At 40.6% G+C, this 22,497-nt stretch overlaps 1 protein-coding gene across 5 annotated transcripts in view; it reads left to right on the plus strand.

The window, feature by feature from the left end:
* The first annotated feature begins 6,853 nt into the window (after positions 1-6,853).
* Positions 6,854-22,497, plus strand: part of LOC117814304 (membrane-associated guanylate kinase, WW and PDZ domain-containing protein 2-like) — an 88,958-nt gene continuing 73,314 nt past the window's right edge. For 2 of the 5 annotated variants that reach the window (XR_004631550.1, XR_004631552.1), the window contains exon 1: positions 6,854-7,412. Coding sequence is in view for 2 of the 5 variants with exons in the window: in XM_034685558.1 (XP_034541449.1) it covers positions 7,115-7,412 (298 nt within the window). In the remaining 3 variants the exon portion in view is untranslated. The remainder of the gene's footprint in view (positions 7,413-22,497) is intronic. The other 3 variants (XR_004631551.1, XM_034685557.1, XM_034685558.1) reach the window with 2 other exon arrangements.

Consider the following 22,497-nt stretch of genomic DNA (forward strand, 5'->3'; position numbering starts at 1 on the left):
AGGTTTTAGTTCTATAATAACTGGTTTTGATCTCTTAAAAGATTTAAGTTGAGCACTGAGAAACTACCTTTATTCAGCAGTTGTATATTGATACAACCTTATAGTCTCAAATTATGCACATGAAATCATTTTTCACTGTTAAACTTTAATATAATCTCGAGATAAGGGGACTTAAATATCAACAAACTGCAGGTCAGTATATTTGATTTGATTTGATTTGATGTCTTTATTTCGAACATGTAAAAGTAAAATAGAAAAATAACATACAAGTAGAAAAGAAGAAATAGTTATACAAACATACAAGAAAAAAAGAAAGTTATACAAAATAAACAAAATCAATCAGTTCCATTAGCAAGCAGTGAAACAATGTACTTTACATGTGCGAAAAGGAGTAGGAATTATCTAATCCTATCCCTTCATTCACTATTATCTGGCATTATACTAGTGCACTCCCATTCGTCAAATCTTCATATTTACATCGACAATCAAAAGTAAACCCCTCGTGATTATCACACTTGTCTTCCTCCTTGTACCTCGTGAAAATCATTTCTTTATACCTCTTCTTGAACTACATTATGAAGCTTTACATGCTCTGCCAGCACAGTCCAGCAATGAGCAGTTCCCTCCAGTGGCCCAATGTAGTAACTGCAGTTGAAGACCAGGACTGGCAGCAGGTGCTTGATGTTTACAGGGGAAAACCTGAGGACAGTTTAAGAAATCAGTATTTGTGTGATTTACAAAGATAGTTCCTGAAAATGTGCAGACTGAAGTATCCTCAAGAATATATATTATGTTAGACTGTAATCATTTAAAGCAGGCATTGTGGCCCAAAGTATTGAGAAGTGGGTCAACTGGTAAAGGAACCAGTTTAGAGATATTGATGGGCACAAATGTGCAGTTACAGTAATTTTATGAATTTCATAAATGCAAAGATGAAAGACGCTAACACAGGTCACAGCAGTGCCACTTCTTTCTTGCAGACTTTGCTCTGCTATCGCTGCTCAAGCACAATGATGAGGCATTAGCTGAGGGACACTATTTTAAGAGGCATTGTGTGATTTAAAAGCTAACTGCAGAGTCATTTAGCTAATCCCCAAGCCCTCCCGGGGAGATCAAACAGTGTGAATAGAAAGCTCTCTTCAAATTGAAGGTGCAGCTTTGGAAAGAGAAGAGGATGATGATGTTAATGACAGCGATCAAACAGCACATCACTGCAGACTGCAGCTGACCACAGAGTCAATCCAAACCGTATATCTCATCTTAAAGCAACTCTTTGAACACTACATTGAACTTAACATCTGCTCTTGGATGTGGAGATGAAATGACTCCATATTTATCACTTAAAAGGGTAAACTTCTGAGGAGAGAAGAAGAAACAGAATGTAGAGTGCAAGTTTTTTTATTTCATAATAATGTGCCAGTGTAGATCAGGATTAAAGGCTTAAACAGATCAATATTGATGTTGTCAGCTAATAAAAACTTGTATAGGAATATATTGATCCATATTATTACATCCATTTGTAAACATATGAAAGAATCTTGTAAAATTTGAACAGGCTATATGACAGTGGTATCAATCTTCCCATCTTACTCTCAGCATCATGACTAAGGAGGTATCATAACCAGCTGTTAAAAACCCCCCCCCCAAAAAAACCAAAAAAAAAAACCATGGACATATAACTGCTTTTATCTTCAAGCTCCTGTGAGTAGGTAGAGCATTGCAGGTTATTAGACAGAATGAAAATAATACTAGAGTTCTTATAAGACCTACTAAAGCAAACAAGACGATAAGTTATGCAAGCAATCATTTTTAAAGTTATTTTTAATGTCTGTATGCTGCCATTGGGAAGGTGTCAGATGAGGAGTCTAGCAGTGTGCTGCAGAAACAGTTTCCACAGGACAAATGTAAAGGACAAGATCAGGAGGTGGTAAAATGTACTGCTGTCTTCACAGAAGGAGCCAGAAGCTACATTAACTGAAATTTTCTCACAGGAAAAAGAAAATATTTACACGTCCAAATATAGGGCAAAATAAACATCCTGCCTTCAGTTTGAATTTATATCATTGGCTGTCTAAAGTTTGGTGTTGCAGGTAGCATACAGGAGTTTGGTTTAGTTTATAGGAGGAGAGATTTTTTTTGCTGACTGCACAAGATTTGAAAAAGGATGAAAAACAAATAGTACAGCAAAACCACAGCAATGAGCTGGAACACAACCCCCCCCAAAGTTTTCCAAATGCAAGCATGTAAATCTCAAACTCATTTGACATTGAAGAAAATGTTATCATTAGTATGTCATTGGTTTTGAAAAAGCTAGTTATTGATATTTTCTTCTGTGATTCGTTATCAACTGAGATATTTAATGAGGACACATAACGGCTGCAAGACAGACTTTTCTCTGGTGGACAAAGTAGTGCCATCAGTGTTTCTTATTCTAACTCAAACCTCATCTTCATTTCAATTCTCTTGAATACAATATTTAATAATCCCTGACTATGCATAAATATCAGTAACTGTTGGAGAAGAAGTGTGTATATTGAGTCACATTTTGCTTTATACAGGTGTTCACAGCATCACAAGTTTCACTACATAATTAAATTTCATAGTGTGCTGGAGAAAAAACCAACATGACTTTGTAGCCAATTCCCTAAAGCCATTCAGTCTAATTAACTAATTCTCTCTCTCTCTCTCTCTCTCTCTCTCTCTCTCTCTCTCTCTCTCTCTCTCTCTCTCTCTCTCTCTCTCTCTCTCTCTCTCTCTCTGTCTGTCTGTCTGTCTGTCTGTCTCTCTCTCTCTCTCTCTCTCTCTCTCTCTCCCTCTCTCTCCCTCTCTTCTCTCTCTCTCTCTCTCTCTGTGTGTGAGTGAGTGTGTGGGCGCATGTTTGAAACTGATTCTAAACTGCTGCTTCAGTACAGCACATTCCTGGCTCTCTCCCTCTCTCTCTCTCAGATGCCTGTGTGCTGTCTGTTTAATTTTAAAATTCAAAATGTTGTCCAAACACAAGTGCTGTCTCAGTGGTCATTAGATGATGGTTAATGTGTTTATCTGCTTTATCCCATCACAAGCTCTCCCTCTTCAGTGGATAAAATAAAGATGATAAATATGGGATAAGTGCGCTCACCCTGTTGTGTCTGTGTGAAGGTGACTCTACTCTCTTCCGTCTCTGCCGAGCAATAAAAACAACTTAGTGTGCATTTCTTCGCTTACAGCAAACGCACAAAGCAGAGAGTCAATGAGGGAGGCAGCGAGCTAAATCCATATAAGCTCTATTGAAATTCCCCCTCTGAGCGCGCAGACTGCCTCGTGTTATTGTATTTTTGCCTTCTGTTGTTGGCAGTCTGCTTTAGGAGGCTCATTACTTTCTGTCTATAACGATGATATAAAGTAATATTCTTTTCTTTCATCTTTCTGCTCCACCGAGTGTGCACAAACACTCACAGAGATATTTACACCCAATGTGAGAAGGATATATGGAGAAAAATCACATGTTGTTATTGCAGACTGACTATAGAGTGCACTGTTTTCAATATTTCTCCCTATCAAACACAAAATTAAACCCCAACCAAAAGTCTTCACTACAGTGCCGTTAGGATCTTGTGTAAGCACACCTCTTGTCCATGTGTAAGAGTCCACACAGACCCAGAGAGCGACTGCTGTACTCTACACTGTCAGAGAAAAACTCAGAGGCAATGAGACGCTTGAAGTGACTCCAAATTTAGCTGCTCCAGCTCAAAGCTCCGACAGCTGATGGCTTTTTTGTTTGTTCTTCTATCACACTTCATTTCACAAAGATGGTCCAAAATAGCAAGAGTGGTCTGATCCAGATATAGAAAGATAAGCACGGGACACAAAATTTTATGTCATGTTCACAACAAAAATACAATTTATGTACAAAAAAAAAGACACAAGCTGCCAGAATTTTGCTCTGTTGTAGGCAGCATCAGTTGATTTCAAGCATCAGTGCACAGGTAGCCTTAAATGAGCTGGTGTTAGAGCGAAAATCTGCAGTCTTAGCTCTACAAAGTACATACTTCCTCAACCCTGAACTGCATTTCTGCCCAGACTGCAGGCCCCTAGAAGCTGCATATCTGACATCCACCACCAGAGGTAAAAGCAAGACCTATAATCTCTTAATCCAGCTAGTTTTTCTGGATTTTACCAGTTATCTTTCTGCACCATGTTTGTTAGTCTTTAATAAACATCCAGTATGCTTCATCTTAATCTGCTTTGAATTAGTGTCAGAAGCTTCAGCTGTTACCAGAACATGCAGTGTGACCTCAATGCTGAGACACTGAAGTAAATAAAGTGACAGTCAAAGTGAATCCAGCGCACTTCATGGATTATTTACTTCTAAGAAATGCACTGAGGGCTGTGTACAGTAAAGTTGTTTTGTAGGGAGGATACTTACATTACAGAAACACACGTGACCTTAAAACACTCACTCACTCACACACACGCGCACACACACACACACACACACACACACACACACACACACACACACACACACAGAGGCTTAGAGTGGCAGGAAGAGGGACTGTCATCCTCAGTAGAAGTGGTGAAGCTACTCTTGACTTATGCTTTAAATGTTGAATGAAACTTTACTTCACCCGGCTTTAGAAAGCCATGCCCTCATGAAAAAGTAATGACAACAAACAGATCTGTCATCTTCTGATGGATTTATGTCATCAGAGCAATTATGTAATAGTGGTCATCTGAAACAGGTAGAATATAAAACCGCATGAGCATGTTTTGCACATTTCAAATGTGTGTCAAAGCATTCTTTTCTTGACATGCTCCAAAGAGTTAATCTTTAAAATGTTGAAATAAACTGAGGAACATTTATAATGCACCTTTTATCTGTGACCACAGAGGAGAAAGGTGAGTTAGCCACGAGAGTCTCAGGGGCTTTTTGCGTCATTTTAGAACAGTGCTCAAATAGAAAGTGATAGTGCTGATAGTGCTTTATGTTTTATGGTGCATGACACAGTAAAAGACCCAGAGAGTAGAAGCACATGCAGGGCTGGATTAACTCATAATAGGGGCCCATGGGCAAAGATGGACACCATTTCACCCCATTTCTTCAACCCTTAAAGAGCTGGACATTGCTCTGTATTTTGTCCAACCATGAAAAATTCAACATATTTAGACGTTTTTTTTTTTTTTTTTTAATTTACCTGTATATGGTGTGGAGCTTGAATGCTGTTAGTAAACTCTGCATTCTATACTTCTATACCTTAATTTGTGCAGATAGCATTTTTATTCTTATTTAGAATTTTTAGATTAGATTTGGGTTTCTATATTTATTGCCCTTACTGTCTTGTTGTCAAGTACAAGTTTTCCATTAACCACGTCAAATTCCTTGTGCGAGCTCACTTGGCATAAAGCTTTCTTGATTCTTGATTTGTAGTTCCATGCTGCAAGTTGAATAAGCTTTCATTTTATGGTTTCCACATTTATCTGCAACTGATAATATACTACGTGTAATTAATTGAATTTATTTGTTTGATGAGGATGCTGCAATTTAAGATATTTCCAGTACAAAGCATGAACTGATGTGTTGCACAGAGACTTCATGGCTTTTGTTCATTTTCAATTTGAATAGTGGAAATCTTGAGGTTGAATACATAAAATACCTGGGAATTAAAGCAACATATTTGATAACTAATGCCTTACAGCTAGCGAACACAAACATTTAACCACTTTCTAGCTAACATTTGGTAGTCAGATATAAAACATAGGGTATGGTATATATATGAGGTTATGCTAGCTGGCTAATGGTAATGTGTGTTTGTCAAAATTAATGGAAGATAAAACATGGTGTGGCACTAACGTTACCTGTTGTATTGTAGTTGTTGGAATAAGTTAACAATATATGTATTTCCTTTGAAAGTGCTAGATTTATTTTCTAGACCATTAGAACGTTTATGATTCATCAAGGAGTGGTGAACTTATTTAAAATGAGTAATATTCTCTGTTTGTATGATTTCAAAACCTGGTACACAGCAGTATGAACAGTATTTGAGTGCCCCACCCTGAATTGATGTCAGAGAGAATAACCAACCGTCTTGTGCATTTGGTGAATTTCACCCATTTAATCCAGAGGTCAACAATATCAGAATATTTTCTTTACCCTCAAGTGTTTTAGTTGAACAATGCATTTACCAGTTTTAATTAGCAGCAATAACCTTTACCTACACATCACCAAAGTTGCCATGGCATCCATCAGCCTATGTTTTGCAGAATTTCCCAATGGAAATATTCTTGATTGATTTTCAGGTTGCAGTTTTAGAGAGGTTTTCAGAGGTTTTAAAGGTACATTTTAAATCAAATGTTGTTTATATTAAAAGCAGTAACATTGCCTCATGGCACTTTGGCTTTATGTCTTAACTTGATAGACGGAGCGATAAACCATTGAAAAACACAAAAATGCAGTCAATAAATGTTCACAAACTAAATCAATCCCGACCATGAGTGTGTAAAGTTCAGTTCAGACTAACTTTACATGTCTGTATATGTTGCAAACTATCAGAAAATAAACTTCCATAAAGTATTTGGTGACAATAAATGAAATATCTCTATGGCTATTTCATGTTTGATGCCTGGACCCAAAGCTAAAAATAGACCACCTAATAGTTATTTCATTCATGTATGATGACTGCAGCTAAATCATGATGGGATAAGGTGTGTGCATTATGTAGTGTTTCTCGTACATGTCATGTGTGGGATCACAGTGAGCCTGAGGAAGCGCCCCTGGCAGTGTAGCGGGAGTGAAGCGCCTCCTGTGTTATTTCCCCTCCTCTCCATCCTTTAACGCCGAACCAGAACCATTCATCTCTCCCCTCCTTCAGGCTTCACATCCGGGTCATCCGCCAGTATCTGTCTCTTGCGTCTGTGTGTCTGACAGAGTAATAATTATTTCATCCGCCGCCGCCGAGCTGTACTGCAGCTCTCTGCCCGACTACGCGGCTCATCGAGCGGACACTGCGCGTGGCGTGCACCGCTGATGTTGGAGCCACGGGCGCTGTGAAACTGCAGCCGGTCGCACAAAGGCAGGGATGAGACGGTAAGGAGGCTTTTCTATGGGCCAGCCAGCGGTGATTAACTCGCCCTAACGATGTCTAAGAGCCTCAAGAAGAAAAACCACTGGACCAACAAAGTCCACGAAGCGGTGATAACCCGTGGAAAGGACGGGGAGCTGGGGTTCGAGCTGAAGGGGGGCGCGGAGATCGGCCAGTTCCCCTACTTCGGCGAGGTGAAGCAGGGGAAGGGACTTATCCAGAGCGGCAAACTGGCCCAGGATGAGCTTCTGCTGGAGGTCAACAACATGCCTGTGGCCGGGCTCACCATCCGTGACGTGCTGGCCGTGATTAAACACTGCAAAGACCCGGTCCGCCTCAAATGTGTCAAACAAGGTGAGAGATACGACGTGCACGAGAGCGGCCAGGGTTTCAAGAGGAGGGGAGGAGTGTGTGTTTGTGTGTGTGTGTGTGTGTGTGTGTGTCATGGTGTGTGTGTCATGGTGTGTGTGTCATGGTGTGTGTGTGTGTGTGTGTCATGGTGTGTGTGTGTGTGTAGCTGGTTTGATTACGATGTCAATTATACAGTCATATGTCAGTCTGCGCTACAGGCAGAGTACATGTGTCTGAGTGGACACACCACAAACCTCGTACTCAGGCTTGACTGCTGCTGATTTGTGATTACGTTCCGTAATGATGGTGTCAGTCCACACAGGACCAGTAACTGTAATGGTTATTTTGCAGCCGGGATCAGCCGCCGTTTGTTTATCGCAGTGTCGCTGGTTCGATGCCACAGCCTGGAGGGGGTGTGTCCGTTTAGGCGTCATGCCACAGCCTGCGGTTTTCTCCTTATTCTGTTCGAGGACAGGGCTCGATTCTCCATTAGGCCTGTGCCGTGGATCAAATGTTTTTCTCTTTGCTGCTGTAGAGATTGAGCAGAGCGCGTGCATGCGCGCACACACACACACACACACACACACACACACACACACACACACACACACACACACACACACACACACACACAGTCTGCTGGCTGCCAGTGCAGACTGTTATTACAGTGTAATTACACACTGGTGAAAAAAATTACACCTCTGTAGTCCAATTACTGCTCAGCTCTTGTTCACATTGATCAGCCTTGATGTCTACATGATTCGAATCCCTCCTCCTTAATTCCACACACATGTACACACACACACACACACACACACACACACACACACACACACATGCACACACTGAACTTGTGTTTGTAAAATGGTCATGAGTTTAGGACTGGAAAATAATCGTGCATGTCTTTTTGCAGTCATGCTCTGAGGAGCCTCTGAGTGTTTTGTTATTGTGAGCCGGTGCAGTGTTTTGTGTAATTTCTGTGGCCTCTGAAGCTTCCAGGCTTGTTTGAATGTTTCTGAGCACAGCGGTGGATTTACTGCAACAGTGTTGACTGAGTGACCTGCTTCTGTCAGCCAGCGTAAAAGCACACAGGGTCTGTATACGAGTAGAACATTGGATTGAAGGAACAGCGGAGGAGATGGTTATCATCACACCCTCTGAGGCTTTGCTTTAAGTCCTAATAAGTGGCTGCGTCCTCAGCCATGAAATGAGCATTACAGCAGCTTGTTTTCTGGGACTTGAGTAGAGCAGGAATCACATTTTCTTATTTTTGGACTTTGCCGAGTTTGCTCACAGAGGATTTATCTTCACACTCTTGGCCCTGACTGCCTGCTCTCAGAGTTTCCATGGATTACATCAATGTGATTGATTATTGAGTTATAGCTGCTGACAGAGTGAGAGCACAGTCTTGTGATGTGTGAGGGGTTAAATGCTAATGTGCATGTATTTCAGACAGGTCCATTCTCTGCCTCCCCCCATCTCTTATCCATTTAAACATGAGTCTGTCTGTTTATTGAACTACCCACCTCACAATGTGGTCTTTGCTAACAACATACTCTAGCATTCTGCAGTTTGTGCACAGCTTGTTTTCCCCTTTGCTCTATAGTTTTTGTTCTCTCTCTCTCCGCTGTCATATTACTGTTTGACTTCCATGCAGTGCAGACTGGAGTGTATATTTATGGCTGTGTGCATGCAGACAGTCGCTGCTGCTGACACACTCACGACCCGCCGAGGGATCAGATAGAAGCCGTCCAGTCGCTCTGCACACATAGAGGCCGTATACGCGCATGCTCGCACACACACGCGCGCGCGCGCGCACACACACACACACACACACACACACACACACACACACACACACACACACACACACACACACACACACACACACAAAGCCACATATCAGAGATGGATGTCCTGTCCCGGCCAATGTGATCATGCACACACACTCACACATTTTAACAGACTATTTTCAGTCAGGTAGAAACCAGCTTTCAGTCTAAGCGAGTCCTGCCCTGACCTCCTCTCACACATCTACACTCATCACTTATTTCAGAAAACCTAGCATTTCCAAATCCATAGAACAGGACTCTGCTTTATGTGGATATCACACATTTCTCACTGGAGTAAACCTGTTTTGTTTGTGGTTTTGCTGCTATCATTTTCCAGTTAATAGACTGAGCCACAGTTTCATTCTCACGAGTCCTGTGCTGGCATTTTCTTGCACTTCTGAACATGCAGGTGTTAGTTGTAGTGAAAGTATATCAGGTCGACTTTTTATAGTGTTCATGAACAGGGAGGACTGAAGAGCAAGTTAATAAATGAATGAATCAGTTGCTCAATCAAGGCCTCACGAAACAAGGCATCTTGTTTTGTCTTGCAAATAAATGGCTTAAATGTGAACGTATAGCCAGGGAAGTAACCTCTCCAGAGAGCTGCCATTTACTCTCCTGCTGTGTGCATGTGTATCTGAAATCTTCAAGGGTCTCACTTTTCTGTCATGTAAATGGGTGTGCTGTAAATAAATCCCAGCTAATGGCTCCATAACAACATAACAACACCAAACTTCACCAGAAAAACAAAACAAAACACAATGATTTCAACATAATGCACGTCAAATCCCACTGAAGCTTTCTCACAGGAGACATTTTGACATGTCATAGTAGTGAAACACGTGTAACTAATAAAATGAATCATGGCTATTTTCCATTTAGCTTGTTCAGCTCAGGGTCCCAGTGTTGTGAAAGCTGCCTCACTGTCATTCTCATGTATTACTGAGACACTACAGGCCCACTGCCACATTAATTTATCTTATGTGCACATAGATTATTTTCTTAAACTTACAGATTAGAAAACTTCCAAATACATTTGTTCTTTAAAGATATATATTGTCATGGGTTTGTTTTGCAAATAAATAACTGGCTGTGCCCATATACGTCATTATCTGATGAACATCTTTTGTCAGTAGAGAGCTCAAGTGAAGAGCAACAAGCAGCTCTGCTCAGTGAGGCAGATTTATAAAAGTGCCATGAAGATCATAACCAGCAAGAGGTGTTAGAACAGTATGGAGAGGAGCTAAGTGTGAATGGATGTGAGTGTGTGTGTGTGTGTGTGTGTGTGCGTGCTTGCGCAAGCTCACGTGCATGCGGGTGGATATGTAAGTGAGAAAGAGAGGTGGAGTCTTAAGAGAAGAGTATGGTGAAGGTGTGAAAAAACTCATTTTAGGAACAGAGAAGACACCATCTTGTGTTTTTTTCATCTTTTTCCTGTCAGATTCTTAATTTTAAAAAACAAAATAAATAGATTTATCAAAGGTCTTCTTTCTTTAATTATGAACTCTCTTTGTTGTGCTGACCCAAGTACACAAGAAAAACGTTACAGTTGCAACCTTTTTTTTGTCTTTCCCTTCTCCTTGACTAAAAAAGAAGCTTCAGATTTCAATTTATACGACATTGTGCTGTGATCGTTTCTTCGTTTCTTTGTTATTTCATAACATTTATCTGCTGACTATTACTTTTTGTATGTTTTTCTTTTGTGGTTATTAAAAGAGAAACACACAATTGAAGGAAAAGTATAGTTATAAAAAGAGAACATGTTCCTACCTCTAAAAACACAGTTCTCTTTTAAGTTGCCTTTAATTAGTCTTAATCTGTTGTCATCAAGAGCTATGGCCCAAATACAGTGATATAAATAATTTTAATGTCAGCTATTTTTAACTTAATTTTTTTAATTCTGAATATATTAGGGCTGCCATCCTCGACTAAATCAACAGCAAATGTTGCTCTGATTTTAAAAGAATAAATAGAATATTAACACAGTTTTCCCTACCCACAGCTTCTGTTGGCTCCAGATACAAAATGCAGACTGGAGGTTTGCTGATATTACCTGTTCCAAATAATCCCAAATTTAGTTTTTGCTCCTTAGAGAGTAGTGTGGATGATGAAGAGGTAAGGATACCTCATCCACTTGGGTTTGTGAGAACAATAGGTGGCGCTGCTTTCTGAGGAAAACAACACGAGTTCAAATGTTAACATGCCCTCAAACATGTAAGTGGAGCGCAGCCAGCCTGTGTCACACTGTGCAGCTGCACTCGGACTTAACAGATATAGGGCAAACCTGCGAGCTGTTTTTTACCCAAATGAAACAGTTTGGAAGAGATCAGGCAGATTCATTTGAACACTTTGTCTACATTATTAAATGTTTCCTTGAATTGGAGTCTTAGTCCACATTAAATGTAATCCTCGCATTTTCTTGGTAAGTGCTTTAACACCTGTCAAATTATCATTTAAGCATGGCACACAATGATGGTAGCAGATTGACAATGAATATGTGTAGGGATTCTTTAAACAGGTCATTGATTTCAGATGAGAGTAAACAAAAGCAGGCTTCTATTTCTATCTTGTAACAGTCTATGCTCCAGGCTAAAATGACGGCTGAAACTAGCACAGATGATCAGCTGTAGCTAGCCAAAGTAAGCTAATACTGACAATGAAATCCTGTAAATTGACCAAGACTGTCTCTAGCTGACTTTTAATAAACCATGTCTTACAATGAGTGAAATAAACTAAAAACATGTATTAATAGAGCAGGTGTTGGCTGCTTATGATATACTAAAACAATAAAGGTAGAGCTAAATATTATTCAAATCCTACTCACTTTGAAAAACAAACAACTATTTTGTGGGTTTAAAATCAAAGAAACATACTTAAACAAGCAGGACAGTGGTCATATTCATGCTTATAATGTTGCCCTACTTTCTAAAGGATTTGAGGAGGAGGAATTATTGATGAGTTTGGCAAATGTAACGTTATCTAACACAAGGTTTGGCGGGAGTTGCTGGAGTGTAAGCCTCCTCAATCCAAATAAAGTGCAGAACAGAGCTGCTATCTTTATTCCTATTTCCTGGCTTAGCTCTTGTGTTTCTAGCTTAACCTGTAAACTTGCAAAATAATATACTAATGCTGAAAAGAGGCCCACTGCTATTGGAAGTTGTCCTACATGGCTATTTAGAGGGGTTTGCTAACATTAATGGCTCGTGTTATTGCAGATAAACTCCTGTTACTGAAAATGTATGGATTTATATCGTTGGAAAGGTTAAAACAAGACACCATCCTCCAAAAAAGGAGGTACAGAATATTGACCACACATACAGTGTTACACAATATGAGAGGAAATGTATATCAATTGTTAGCAAGGGGCTCAGGCACTTCTGCTAATGTTAGCTGGGAGGTAAGTCTTTGGCTGTTTTCGAAACGGCCTGCTACATACTACCTACTAATGTAGTATTCAGTAGGTACTGCCTACTACATACTGCGTTCGAATTTAGTATGTAGTATGACTGTTCTGTTCGATCTGTGTTGCAGTACGCTGGGAAACTGCTTCTTTAAGATAAGATAAGATAAGATGTTACTTTATTGATCCCCTGGAGGGAAATTCAGTTGTTACAGCAATGAAATAAGAAACTTAAAATAAGTAAAAATAAAATAGACAAATAAAGATAGAATACAATTTAGATATATACAAGGTTACAAATGGAATGTAGATTAAATAGCAGTAATTACAGGCAGTATTAGAAATGATTCAGTAGTGACAGGTTGACATGGTGTGATTATGGTTGGTAATGACAGATTAAGCAATAAATAAAAATAAATATGGGAATGTAATTTGACCGTGAGTTGTAGTAAACAATAATAATGTAATATAACATAATATTCTATGGCAAAGATATAGCATCCACTTATGATTTAAAAAGTAAGGAAGGAGTTTATATGGAATGTAATCATTTTCACAGCACCTAAAAACGGAGTTCCCCCTGTCAAAAAAAGAAGAGAAAAGAAAAAGCAGAACGAGCGCTGTGCATTATGGGAAACAGTACGCGAGGCAGACTGGTCCGATGCATACTGTGAAATTTTCCTGAATCAGTAGACATCCGGGGAGTTTTGACATCCTGCAGATTTTGCTCTTGTTCACATACTACTTACTACATACTGAATTTTGGCCAAATCAGTACGTACTGCTAGAATAGTAGGCCGTTTCGAAAACAGCCTTTGTGTTATCTTGATTTTGGTAAGCTGAATCAAAAGAATAGCCATCCTAGATGACAGGTTGATGTCCTTCCTCTGCTGTAGCTTACAGTAATATGAGAAATGTATGCCTTTCCCTTTAAATCACTATCAGAGGGAAATTGGTTGAAGCCTAGTGTTAGCTCTTGTGTAAGCTCAAGCCTGATAGCCTTATCAAATATTTAGATTTACTTTTAAATGTCCATCCTGATTTTTATTTATAGTTTTATGTTGAGAAGCTGATCAATAAAAAACTGGTGAAATGAAAACTGTCAGATAGCCAGCATTTGTATTACTTGCAACATGGAACACAACATTATAACATAATTTGAGCTCCCCACCTTGAGCGTGACACAAGAGTAAAATGGTTACTCTGTGAATATGGTGAATTGTACGTACAAACTTTAAAATGTGGAAAATTCAAAGCTTGAGAAGCGCCTCACGCCCCGTCATGGTTGTTAAACTGTGATTGGATAACTGCTGTTCTGAGAGGGTCCATGCAAATCAAAGATTCATTGCCATGTAGGACCTTTTAAAAGTGCCTGTGTCATTGAAAAGTAGAGGTACAGCCCTGTAGCAGCATGACGAAATTGGTGTACAATTTGCATTTTAATGTTTGGAAAAGCTGTGCGTGAAAGGATTGTTTAAAGTTGTTAAGTTTTCTGACTCAGCTGTCCAAGTCCTGTCAGTCCTCTTAATGTGAGTACAGTATTGAGGGACAGATGGAGCAGAGGGAGAAAAGGGCAACCTTCCTCTCCTCTCATGTCGCTTTGTTGATGAGAAGCTTGAAGAATCAGTGCATAACATCCTGTCCGCTCAGTTGGTATAAATAACTCACCAAGAGATGAGTTCTGTCAGAGGCGGAGGATGATTTTGGATGATATTGAGGCTAGAAGCTGCTGGAGCTCAGCTCAGAGGATCAAACTCCAGCTAAGCCAGCCAACGACCAGATATCTAAGTGGTCCAGTTAAGTGAATTAGGTCAATATAATTCTCCTTAGTGTGGACACACTGCGTAGGACAATCTGTACTGCTACATGTGTTTGTCAAATGGAGATAGAAGCAGAGAGAACACTCTTGATATCCTTAAGTCCTTACAGAGCCAGAGTTATTTCTACCAACCATCAGATACAGTCACTTCCCTCCTTCCATCCTTCAGTAATAGAAACATATAATGAGGTGACTTGGTGTGTGTGATGTTCTGAAATGGCAGATGATTGAACAGAAAGATCTAGCCTCAGAAAGGGACTGATTGACAAAGAAATGAGACGGGTTAAAGTAGTTTTCCTTAATAACAGACACTTTGATAGTAGTGGGTCACCATGGCAACGTGACTATATGATGCTGCATGTGACATATTTAAAAGAAACAGGCTTTTATTTTGTTTTTCACACAAAGAGGATAGTGCCATCAAGGCAGTTCATGTGGCTGAGATGAAATACCATATTCTTATGATTATTCATAGTGTTTGTGGGTGGGACTGTGAGTAATTGTGTGTGTATGTGTGTGTATGTGTCATTGACATGTCTTTATGAGTGACATTTAAGCATTTTATCAGCTTTTGTGATAAAGACACATGACAAGATACAAGACAAAACAATCAAATAATTGTCCATTAAATACATATACACCATAACCACATGCTATTTATCTGGCTAGATGTGTTTTTGGGTCTGTGCAGCAAATATGAATATTCTAATGGATTTGACTTTGTGTAGAAGGTTACATAACACATCACATAATACCAAGCCAAGCATGAACAGCACACACCATTTGTTTTTAATTCTAAAACATATTTTTACAGGGGAAATCAGTGGAGACTCCTTTTTTTTTTAAATGTGTGGTTATTTATATTTACACTTCTGACCACATGGTGGAGTATTTGGGCTCCAAGTCATTGATAGAGAATGATGAAAGAAGGTTCATGTTATCAAGTGCTCATGTGCTGCTTGTGGATATGTACTATTGTGGAACAGTTTAGTCACTTCAAAAGGAAAAGAAGAAATGTTCCCTGATACACAATAAATCTGACTTTTGCTGAGGAACACTTTGGAGATGTTGTTGGTTAAAGAAATGATTCAAAGCAGATCTCTCAGGTTTGTTTAGTGAAGCAAATAGCCTCGTAGCTGATTCTTTACTTGTACAACAAGACATTAGAAAATGCTCAATTTAAGTCAATGGGTTTTTTTTCACAGTAGAAATGGATGTACTTAAAATGTCAAACTAAAAATGGCTTCATACAGATACATCATCCCTGTCTGTTTATAGTATGATGTAATACTAAATGTTAGGGATGCACCGATCCTACTTTTTAGGTCCCGATACCGATATCGACACCTGGGCTTTGATATCTGCCGATACCGATACTAGCCGATCCGATCCTGGTATTGATTTAACAATCTCTATTCCTTAATCTGAGGATAGAGTCATGTTTTGGCAACTTCAGGCTTTTCTGACTTGATGGTGAACTGTACCTGAGTTCCAAGTGCTAAACCAGAGGCTGGAATCCCTTAATTTCCAGGATCCGGAACAATTAAATCCAATAACCTATCTGTTTTTTCACACTTTGAATCCATTAATAGAAGGTTTCTTGCTTCTTTGCAGTCAGCTACAGCTGACGTAAACTTCTTCCTTTGGGCTTCCATTATATTTTTCAGCACGACTGCCATCCATCAAAGCATAAGCACTGCACATGTTGCAAGTTTCCTGCGGAGTTGTTAGCAAAAGAAGCGTGACATGCACCTAAACTGCAGAGCCTCTGTAGTTATCCTCCATCATGCTCTGCCGGGCAAAAATGCACAGACCCCGGGCGCTGATGACATAGGAGACTCACATGGCTGTTGTAAACACAGAAAAGCATAGAACTGAGATGAATAGATCTGCCATATGGATCAGCACTACATATCGGCCCTTTGTCACCGATATCCGATCTAGCTTTTTGAGTCCGATCTAGCCGATATCTGATACCAGAATCGGTGCATCCCTACTAAATGTATGTCACTGATGCATTTAATCTATAAATGCTCTTTACTGATGTCTTTTGCTGAGCTGGAGCCTCTTCTATAAACAGTTGCTACTGTGGGAATAATGCTGTGCATGGTTGAATGTTAATTTATAACACCATCATATGCTTAGGGAGGGAATTCCCAATTGACAAAATGTAACTAGATGAAAAGCAAAACAAGATATTATAGTGGATTACAGGTATAAAGTGCCTTGAGACAGATGCACTTTAGTAAGGAAACAAATCCTAAATTAAGTAGAGCACTTTGGTTAATGTATTGCGTTATATTCCCCTCCTTTGTGAGGTCCTGGCAGCATGCCTGCGTCCTCCCTCTGGCCTCCATCACCCTGCTGGGTGTGGGGTTCAGTGAGGCTGCTGTAACTGTGAGACACAACCATTTCTTACCTCCAGAGATGGAGACAGCTGGGACATCTGGCAGCATCACGACTGTAGCACTGATGTGAACTAAGAGTTATTCTGCCTGTATGTTTGGGATTGTGTATTTTTGTGTTTCACACACTAACACACAAAACACATTTACACATAGTGCATAGGGTCTGCCCCCATAATGGCGCTAACTTTTTTTTGTATGTTACCCTCCCTTCTTCATGGCTCCATAGATTCATAGAGTCATATCTTTTTCAGTCAGGCATGGCAGCACAGAAGGCAGCTGATGGTTTTCATTCATTGACATAGTGTAGATTAGCCTGCAGCGCTAATCTGATAGCTTTGCTGTGGGCTTCAGATCTAAATGAGAAGGATTATAAAAGCTGGAGCCAGCTGTAGTGCTGAAACCGGTGGACAGCTATACAATGTTCTGACTTTGTAAAGAGGCTCACCATCATTCCTGAGCTGCATATCTTGAATTGGAGCCAACTCATATACACAGTATTATTCACTATGAATGCACAAATCATGTTGGACAATGAGACAATATTAAGTTAAAGCCTTTTTTATTCATAAAGCCCTCAAATATTTAAAAATCCTCTAATTCTCAGTTTCCTTTTATCTATATGCCAACTTCTATTTCCATGTTTTTCGAGGAAAGCAAAATATTCTGTATTTAACCTGAATTCACCTCATCACTGTACCTCTTACAATAGGTTTTTTTTGGAAATGAGAAGATGTCTAGACTGTTTAGATATGAACCTAAACCGTAATGCTGATATCATCATGTTACGGCAGCAGTAGGCAGCTTTCTGTCTTGCTGGAATAAATCACAGGAGATGTGTATGAGTGCTGCATTTGCATTCAAGATCATTTGCACCCTGTAGTTTATACTTCCTACCAGTAGAGGGCAGTAGCTAACTGATTAGCCGCCTGCAGAGGCCCTGAAGTGACTCTCATCTGTGTATTTCAGAATCAGAATCAGAATCAGCTTTATTGGCCAGGTATGTTTGAACACACAAGGAATTTGTCTTGGTAAACTGTGCTCTCTTTGTACAAATGCACACGATTAAGGCATACAAATTGAAATGCAAATATAATAATAATAACAACAATAATAACATCAACCAGGGTTCCCACGCGTCCTGGAAAACCTGGAAAACAGTTGACCAGTTTTCCAGTACTGGAAAACACCTGGAAAATGGGAGAAAAAGTCAAATGTCCTGGAAAATCACATATAGTCCTGGAAAATTATTCCAACATGGCTGTGTTTGACCTGACTCTATTAACAAAACACATCCCCATTCATTGAAAGTTGAGTGCACGCTGTGCTGGAAAAGACACTGCACAACTTTTTTCACATCTTTTCTCACCATTGTTATGATACCATTTGGTGACTCAAAGGGATATGTGAGTCTTGTTACTGTTAATTTTTTTAAAGGGTTGAAGATCAATTACTTGAAAAGTATAAATGCTGTCATGTTGAGTCCACAAGGAATGAAATGACCCTCTGTTTTAAAGTATACAAGTTGTATTTACTTGATTCAAATTGAAGTGTTATCTGTTTATCACTATGGTACAGGTCTGAAGGATTTACATTGATATGTTTTACAATACAAATAGTTCCAAGGGAAACTAAGAGTGCAAATGGTAGTAAGCATGTGCTTTAGTGATGGGAAGTTCGGCTCTTTTCAGAGAGCCAGCTCTTTTGACTCAGCCCCCAAAGAAGAGCCGGCTCTTTCGACTCCCAAACGGCTCTTAATTTAGGATCTTTTGTAGCCGTATATTTTACCTTAATTTTGCAAAAAATAATGGTTTATGTTAAAAACTTTTACGTACTGTGTTTTTATGAGAAGCCTTATAATTACCCAATTGTGTGTATTTATTCTGTTAAAAAACATTCGTACCCTGATCCTAGGGTTATGATTAGGGTTAGGGTTGTGATTAGGGTTAGGAATAGGGTTGAGGTTATGATTAGGGTTAGGGTTGTGATTAGGGTTGTGATTAGGGTTAGGGTTGTGATTGGAGTTAGGGTTAGGGTTGTGATTAGGGTTAGGGTTGTGATTAGGGTTAGGAATAGGGTTGAGGTTATGATTAGGGATAGGGTTGTGATTAGGGTTAGGGTTAGGGTTGTGATTGGAGTTAGGGTTAGGGTTGTGATTAGGGTTAGGGTTGTGATAAGGGTTAGGGTTGGGGTGTGATTGGAGTTAGGGTTAGGGTTGTGATAAGGGTTAGGGTTGGGGTGTGATTGGAGTTAGGGTTAGGGTTGTGATTAGGGTTAGGGTTGTGATAAGGGTTGTGATTAGGGTTAGGGTTGTGATTAGGGATAGGGTTAGGGTTAGGGTTTTGATTAGGGTTGTGTTTAGGTTTATGATTAGGGTTAGGGTTGTGATTAGGGTGAGGGTTTTGATTAGGGTTAGGGTTGTGATTAGGGTTAGAGTAAGGGTTAGGATTGGGGTTAGGGTTAGGATTAGGGTTAGAGTTAGGGTTAGGGATAGGGTTAGGATTGTGATTAAGGTTAGGGTTAGGATTAGGGTTAGAGTTAGGATTAGGGTTAGGGTTAAGGTTAGGATTAGGGTTAGGGTTAGGATTAGGGTTAGGGTTAAGGTTAGGATTAGGGTTAGGGTTAGGATTAGGGTTAGGGTTAGGATTAGGGCTAGGATTGTGATTAGGGTTGTGATTAGGGTTAGGGTTGTGATTAGGGATAGGGTTAGGGTTAGGGTTTGATTAGGGTTGTGTTTAGGTTTATGATTAGGGTTAGGGTTGTGATTAGGGTTAGGGTTGTGATTAGGGTTAGAGTAAGGGTTAGGGTTAGGATTATGATTAGGGTTAGGGTTAGGATTAGGGTTAGGGTTAGGATTAGGGTTAGGATTAGGGTTAGGGTTAGGATTAGGGTTAGGGTTAGGGTTACGGTTGGGATTCGGGTTAGGGTTAGGGTTAGGGTTAGGATTAGGGTTAGGGTTACGGTTGGGATTAGGGTTAGGGTTAGGGTTAGGGTTAGGGTTAGGATTAGGGTTAGGGTTAGGGTTAGGGTTAGGGTTAAGGTTAGGATTAGGGTTAGGGTTAGGGTTAGGATTAGGGTTAGGGTTAGGATTAGGGTTAGGATTAGGGTTAGAGTTAGGGTTAGGGTTAGGGTTAGGACTGTGATTAGGGTTAGGGTTAGGGTTAGGGTTAGGGTTAGGATTAGGGTTAGGATTAGGGTTAGGGTTAGGATTAGGGTTATGGTTAGGGTTAGGATTAGGGTTAGGGTTAGGGTTAGGATTAGGGTGAGGGTTAGGATTAGGGTTAGGGTTAGGGTTAGGATTAGGGTTAGGGTTAGGGTTAGGATTAGGGTTAGGGTTAGGGTTAGGATTAGGGTTAGGGTTAGGATTAGGGTTAGGGTTAGGATTAGGGTTAGGGTTGGGTTAGGATTAGGGTTAGGGTTAGTATTAGGGTTAGAGTTAGGGTTAGGGTTAGGACTGTGATTAGGGTTAGGGTTAGGATTAGGGTTAGGGTTAGGGTTAGGATTAGGGTTAGGGTTAGGATTAGGGTTAGGGTTAGGATTAGGGTTAGGGTTAGGGTTAGGATTAGGGTTAGGTTTAGGGTTAGGGTTAGGGTTAGGGTTAGGATTAGGGTTAGGGTTAGGATTAGGGTTAGGGTTAGGATTAGGGTTAGGGTTAGGGTTAGGATTAGGGTTAGGGTTAGGGTTAGGGTTAGGATTAGGGTTAGGGTTAGGGTTAGGATTAGGGTTAGGGTTAGGGTTAGGGTTAGGATAAGGGTTAGGGTTAGGATTAGGGTTAGGTTTAGAACCAGAACTAAACTTAAGCATACAGAACCAGAACCAAACTAATGCAAACAGCACCAGAATCAAACTCAACCAGAACCAAACCAGAACCAAACCAGAACCAAACCAGAACCGAACCAGAACCGAACCAGAAACGAACCAGAACTGAACCAGAACCAAACCAGAATCGAATCAGAACCCTACCAGAACTGAACCAGAACAGAACCGAATCGAACCAGAACCGGATCAGAACCGAACCAGAACCGAACCAGAACCGAACCGGATCAGAACCGAACCAGACCCGAACCAGAACCATACCAGAACTGAACCAGAACCGAACCGGAACTGAACCAGAACCGAACCAGACTTGAAACAGAACCGAACCAGAACCAAACCAGACCCGAACCAAAACCTTACCAGAACCGAACCAGAACCGAACCGGATCAGAACCGAACCAGACCCGAACCAGAACCATACCAGAACTGAACCAGAACCGAACCGGAACCGAACCGAAACAGAACCGTACCAGAACCGAACCAGAACCGAACCAGACTTGAACCAGTACCGAACCAGAACCGAACCAGAACCGAACCAGAACCGAACCAGAACCGAACCAGACTTGAAACAGAACCGAACCAGAACCAAACCAGACCCGAACCAAAACCATACCAGAACTGAACCAGAACCGAACTGGAACCGAACCGAAACAGAACCGAACCAGAACCGAACCAGACTTGAACCAGTACCGAACCAGAACCGAACCAGAACCGAACCAGACCCGAACCAGAACCGTACCAGAACTGACCCAGAACCGAACCGGAACCGAACCAGAACCGAACCAGAACTGAAGCAACAACGAACCAGAACCAAACTAGAACCATACCGGAATGTAACAGAGCCGAACCAGAACGTACCAGACTTGAACCAGAATCGAACCAGAACAGAACCAGAACCATACCAGAACCGAACCAGAATCGAACCAGAACCGAACTAGAACCAAACTCAAGCAAACAGAACCATAACCAACTCAGGTAAACAGAACCAGAACCAAACTGGAGCAAACATTATTAACGTCCTCAGGTTGGCATTGAGAAAAATCCGATGCCTCAGCTTGGATGGGCTGATCCGATTTCTCCTCCCAGTGAGTATTTGCCTGGTCTTCAAGAAGACTCTCTCTGAAGGAACAGATGTAGCCAGGATACACAGCCTCCCCTCCATCACCTGTATCCTATATCCTCACATGTGATTGGCCGCATGGCCGCCATGCTGACCAATCAAAACAAAGTTCTGCTGTGAGCAGAGCTGGGGCTGAGCACTGTGAGAGCTAAGCAGCGAAAGGAAAAAACTGGGAGCCGGCTCTCTCTCGATGCGAGCCGGCTCTTCTGATTCACTACAAAGCTCTCAGGGCTGCAGATTTTGATCATGACACATCACTAATGTGCTTAATCTGTGTTACAATTATGAGGGGGCCTTGGACATTTTTCTCACCTGTAAGGGGTCCCTGGCTCCAAAAAGTTTGAGAACCTCTGCTCTAGCTAGTAGGAGTGCAAAGTCCCGATAGTGAAAAGAAACGGAACAAAAAGAGCGACACAGCTGCACAGAAACTCCACATTGTAGACATTGCTGATCATAATAGACATCGCCATGCAGGAAGACAGTTTACATTTTTTTTAAATCTCTGAGAGATCTTCAAATACAGAGTGCATCTTTACACCGGTGCGATTTTTTTCAGAGTTCAGAGTTCTTCTTTCCCAAGAAGAAGCGAGCTACACAATGATAACAAAAATTGCATCTTACTGAACTTACCCTCGACCAGCATACGACAGATTCTGCCAAATTGCTTGTTATTGGTTAATAGATAGAGTCACTACCC

The sequence above is a fragment of the Notolabrus celidotus genome, chromosome 6, assembly GCF_009762535.1.
Source record: "Notolabrus celidotus isolate fNotCel1 chromosome 6, fNotCel1.pri, whole genome shotgun sequence".
NCBI classification, from domain to species: Eukaryota; Metazoa; Chordata; class Actinopteri; order Labriformes; family Labridae; genus Notolabrus; species Notolabrus celidotus.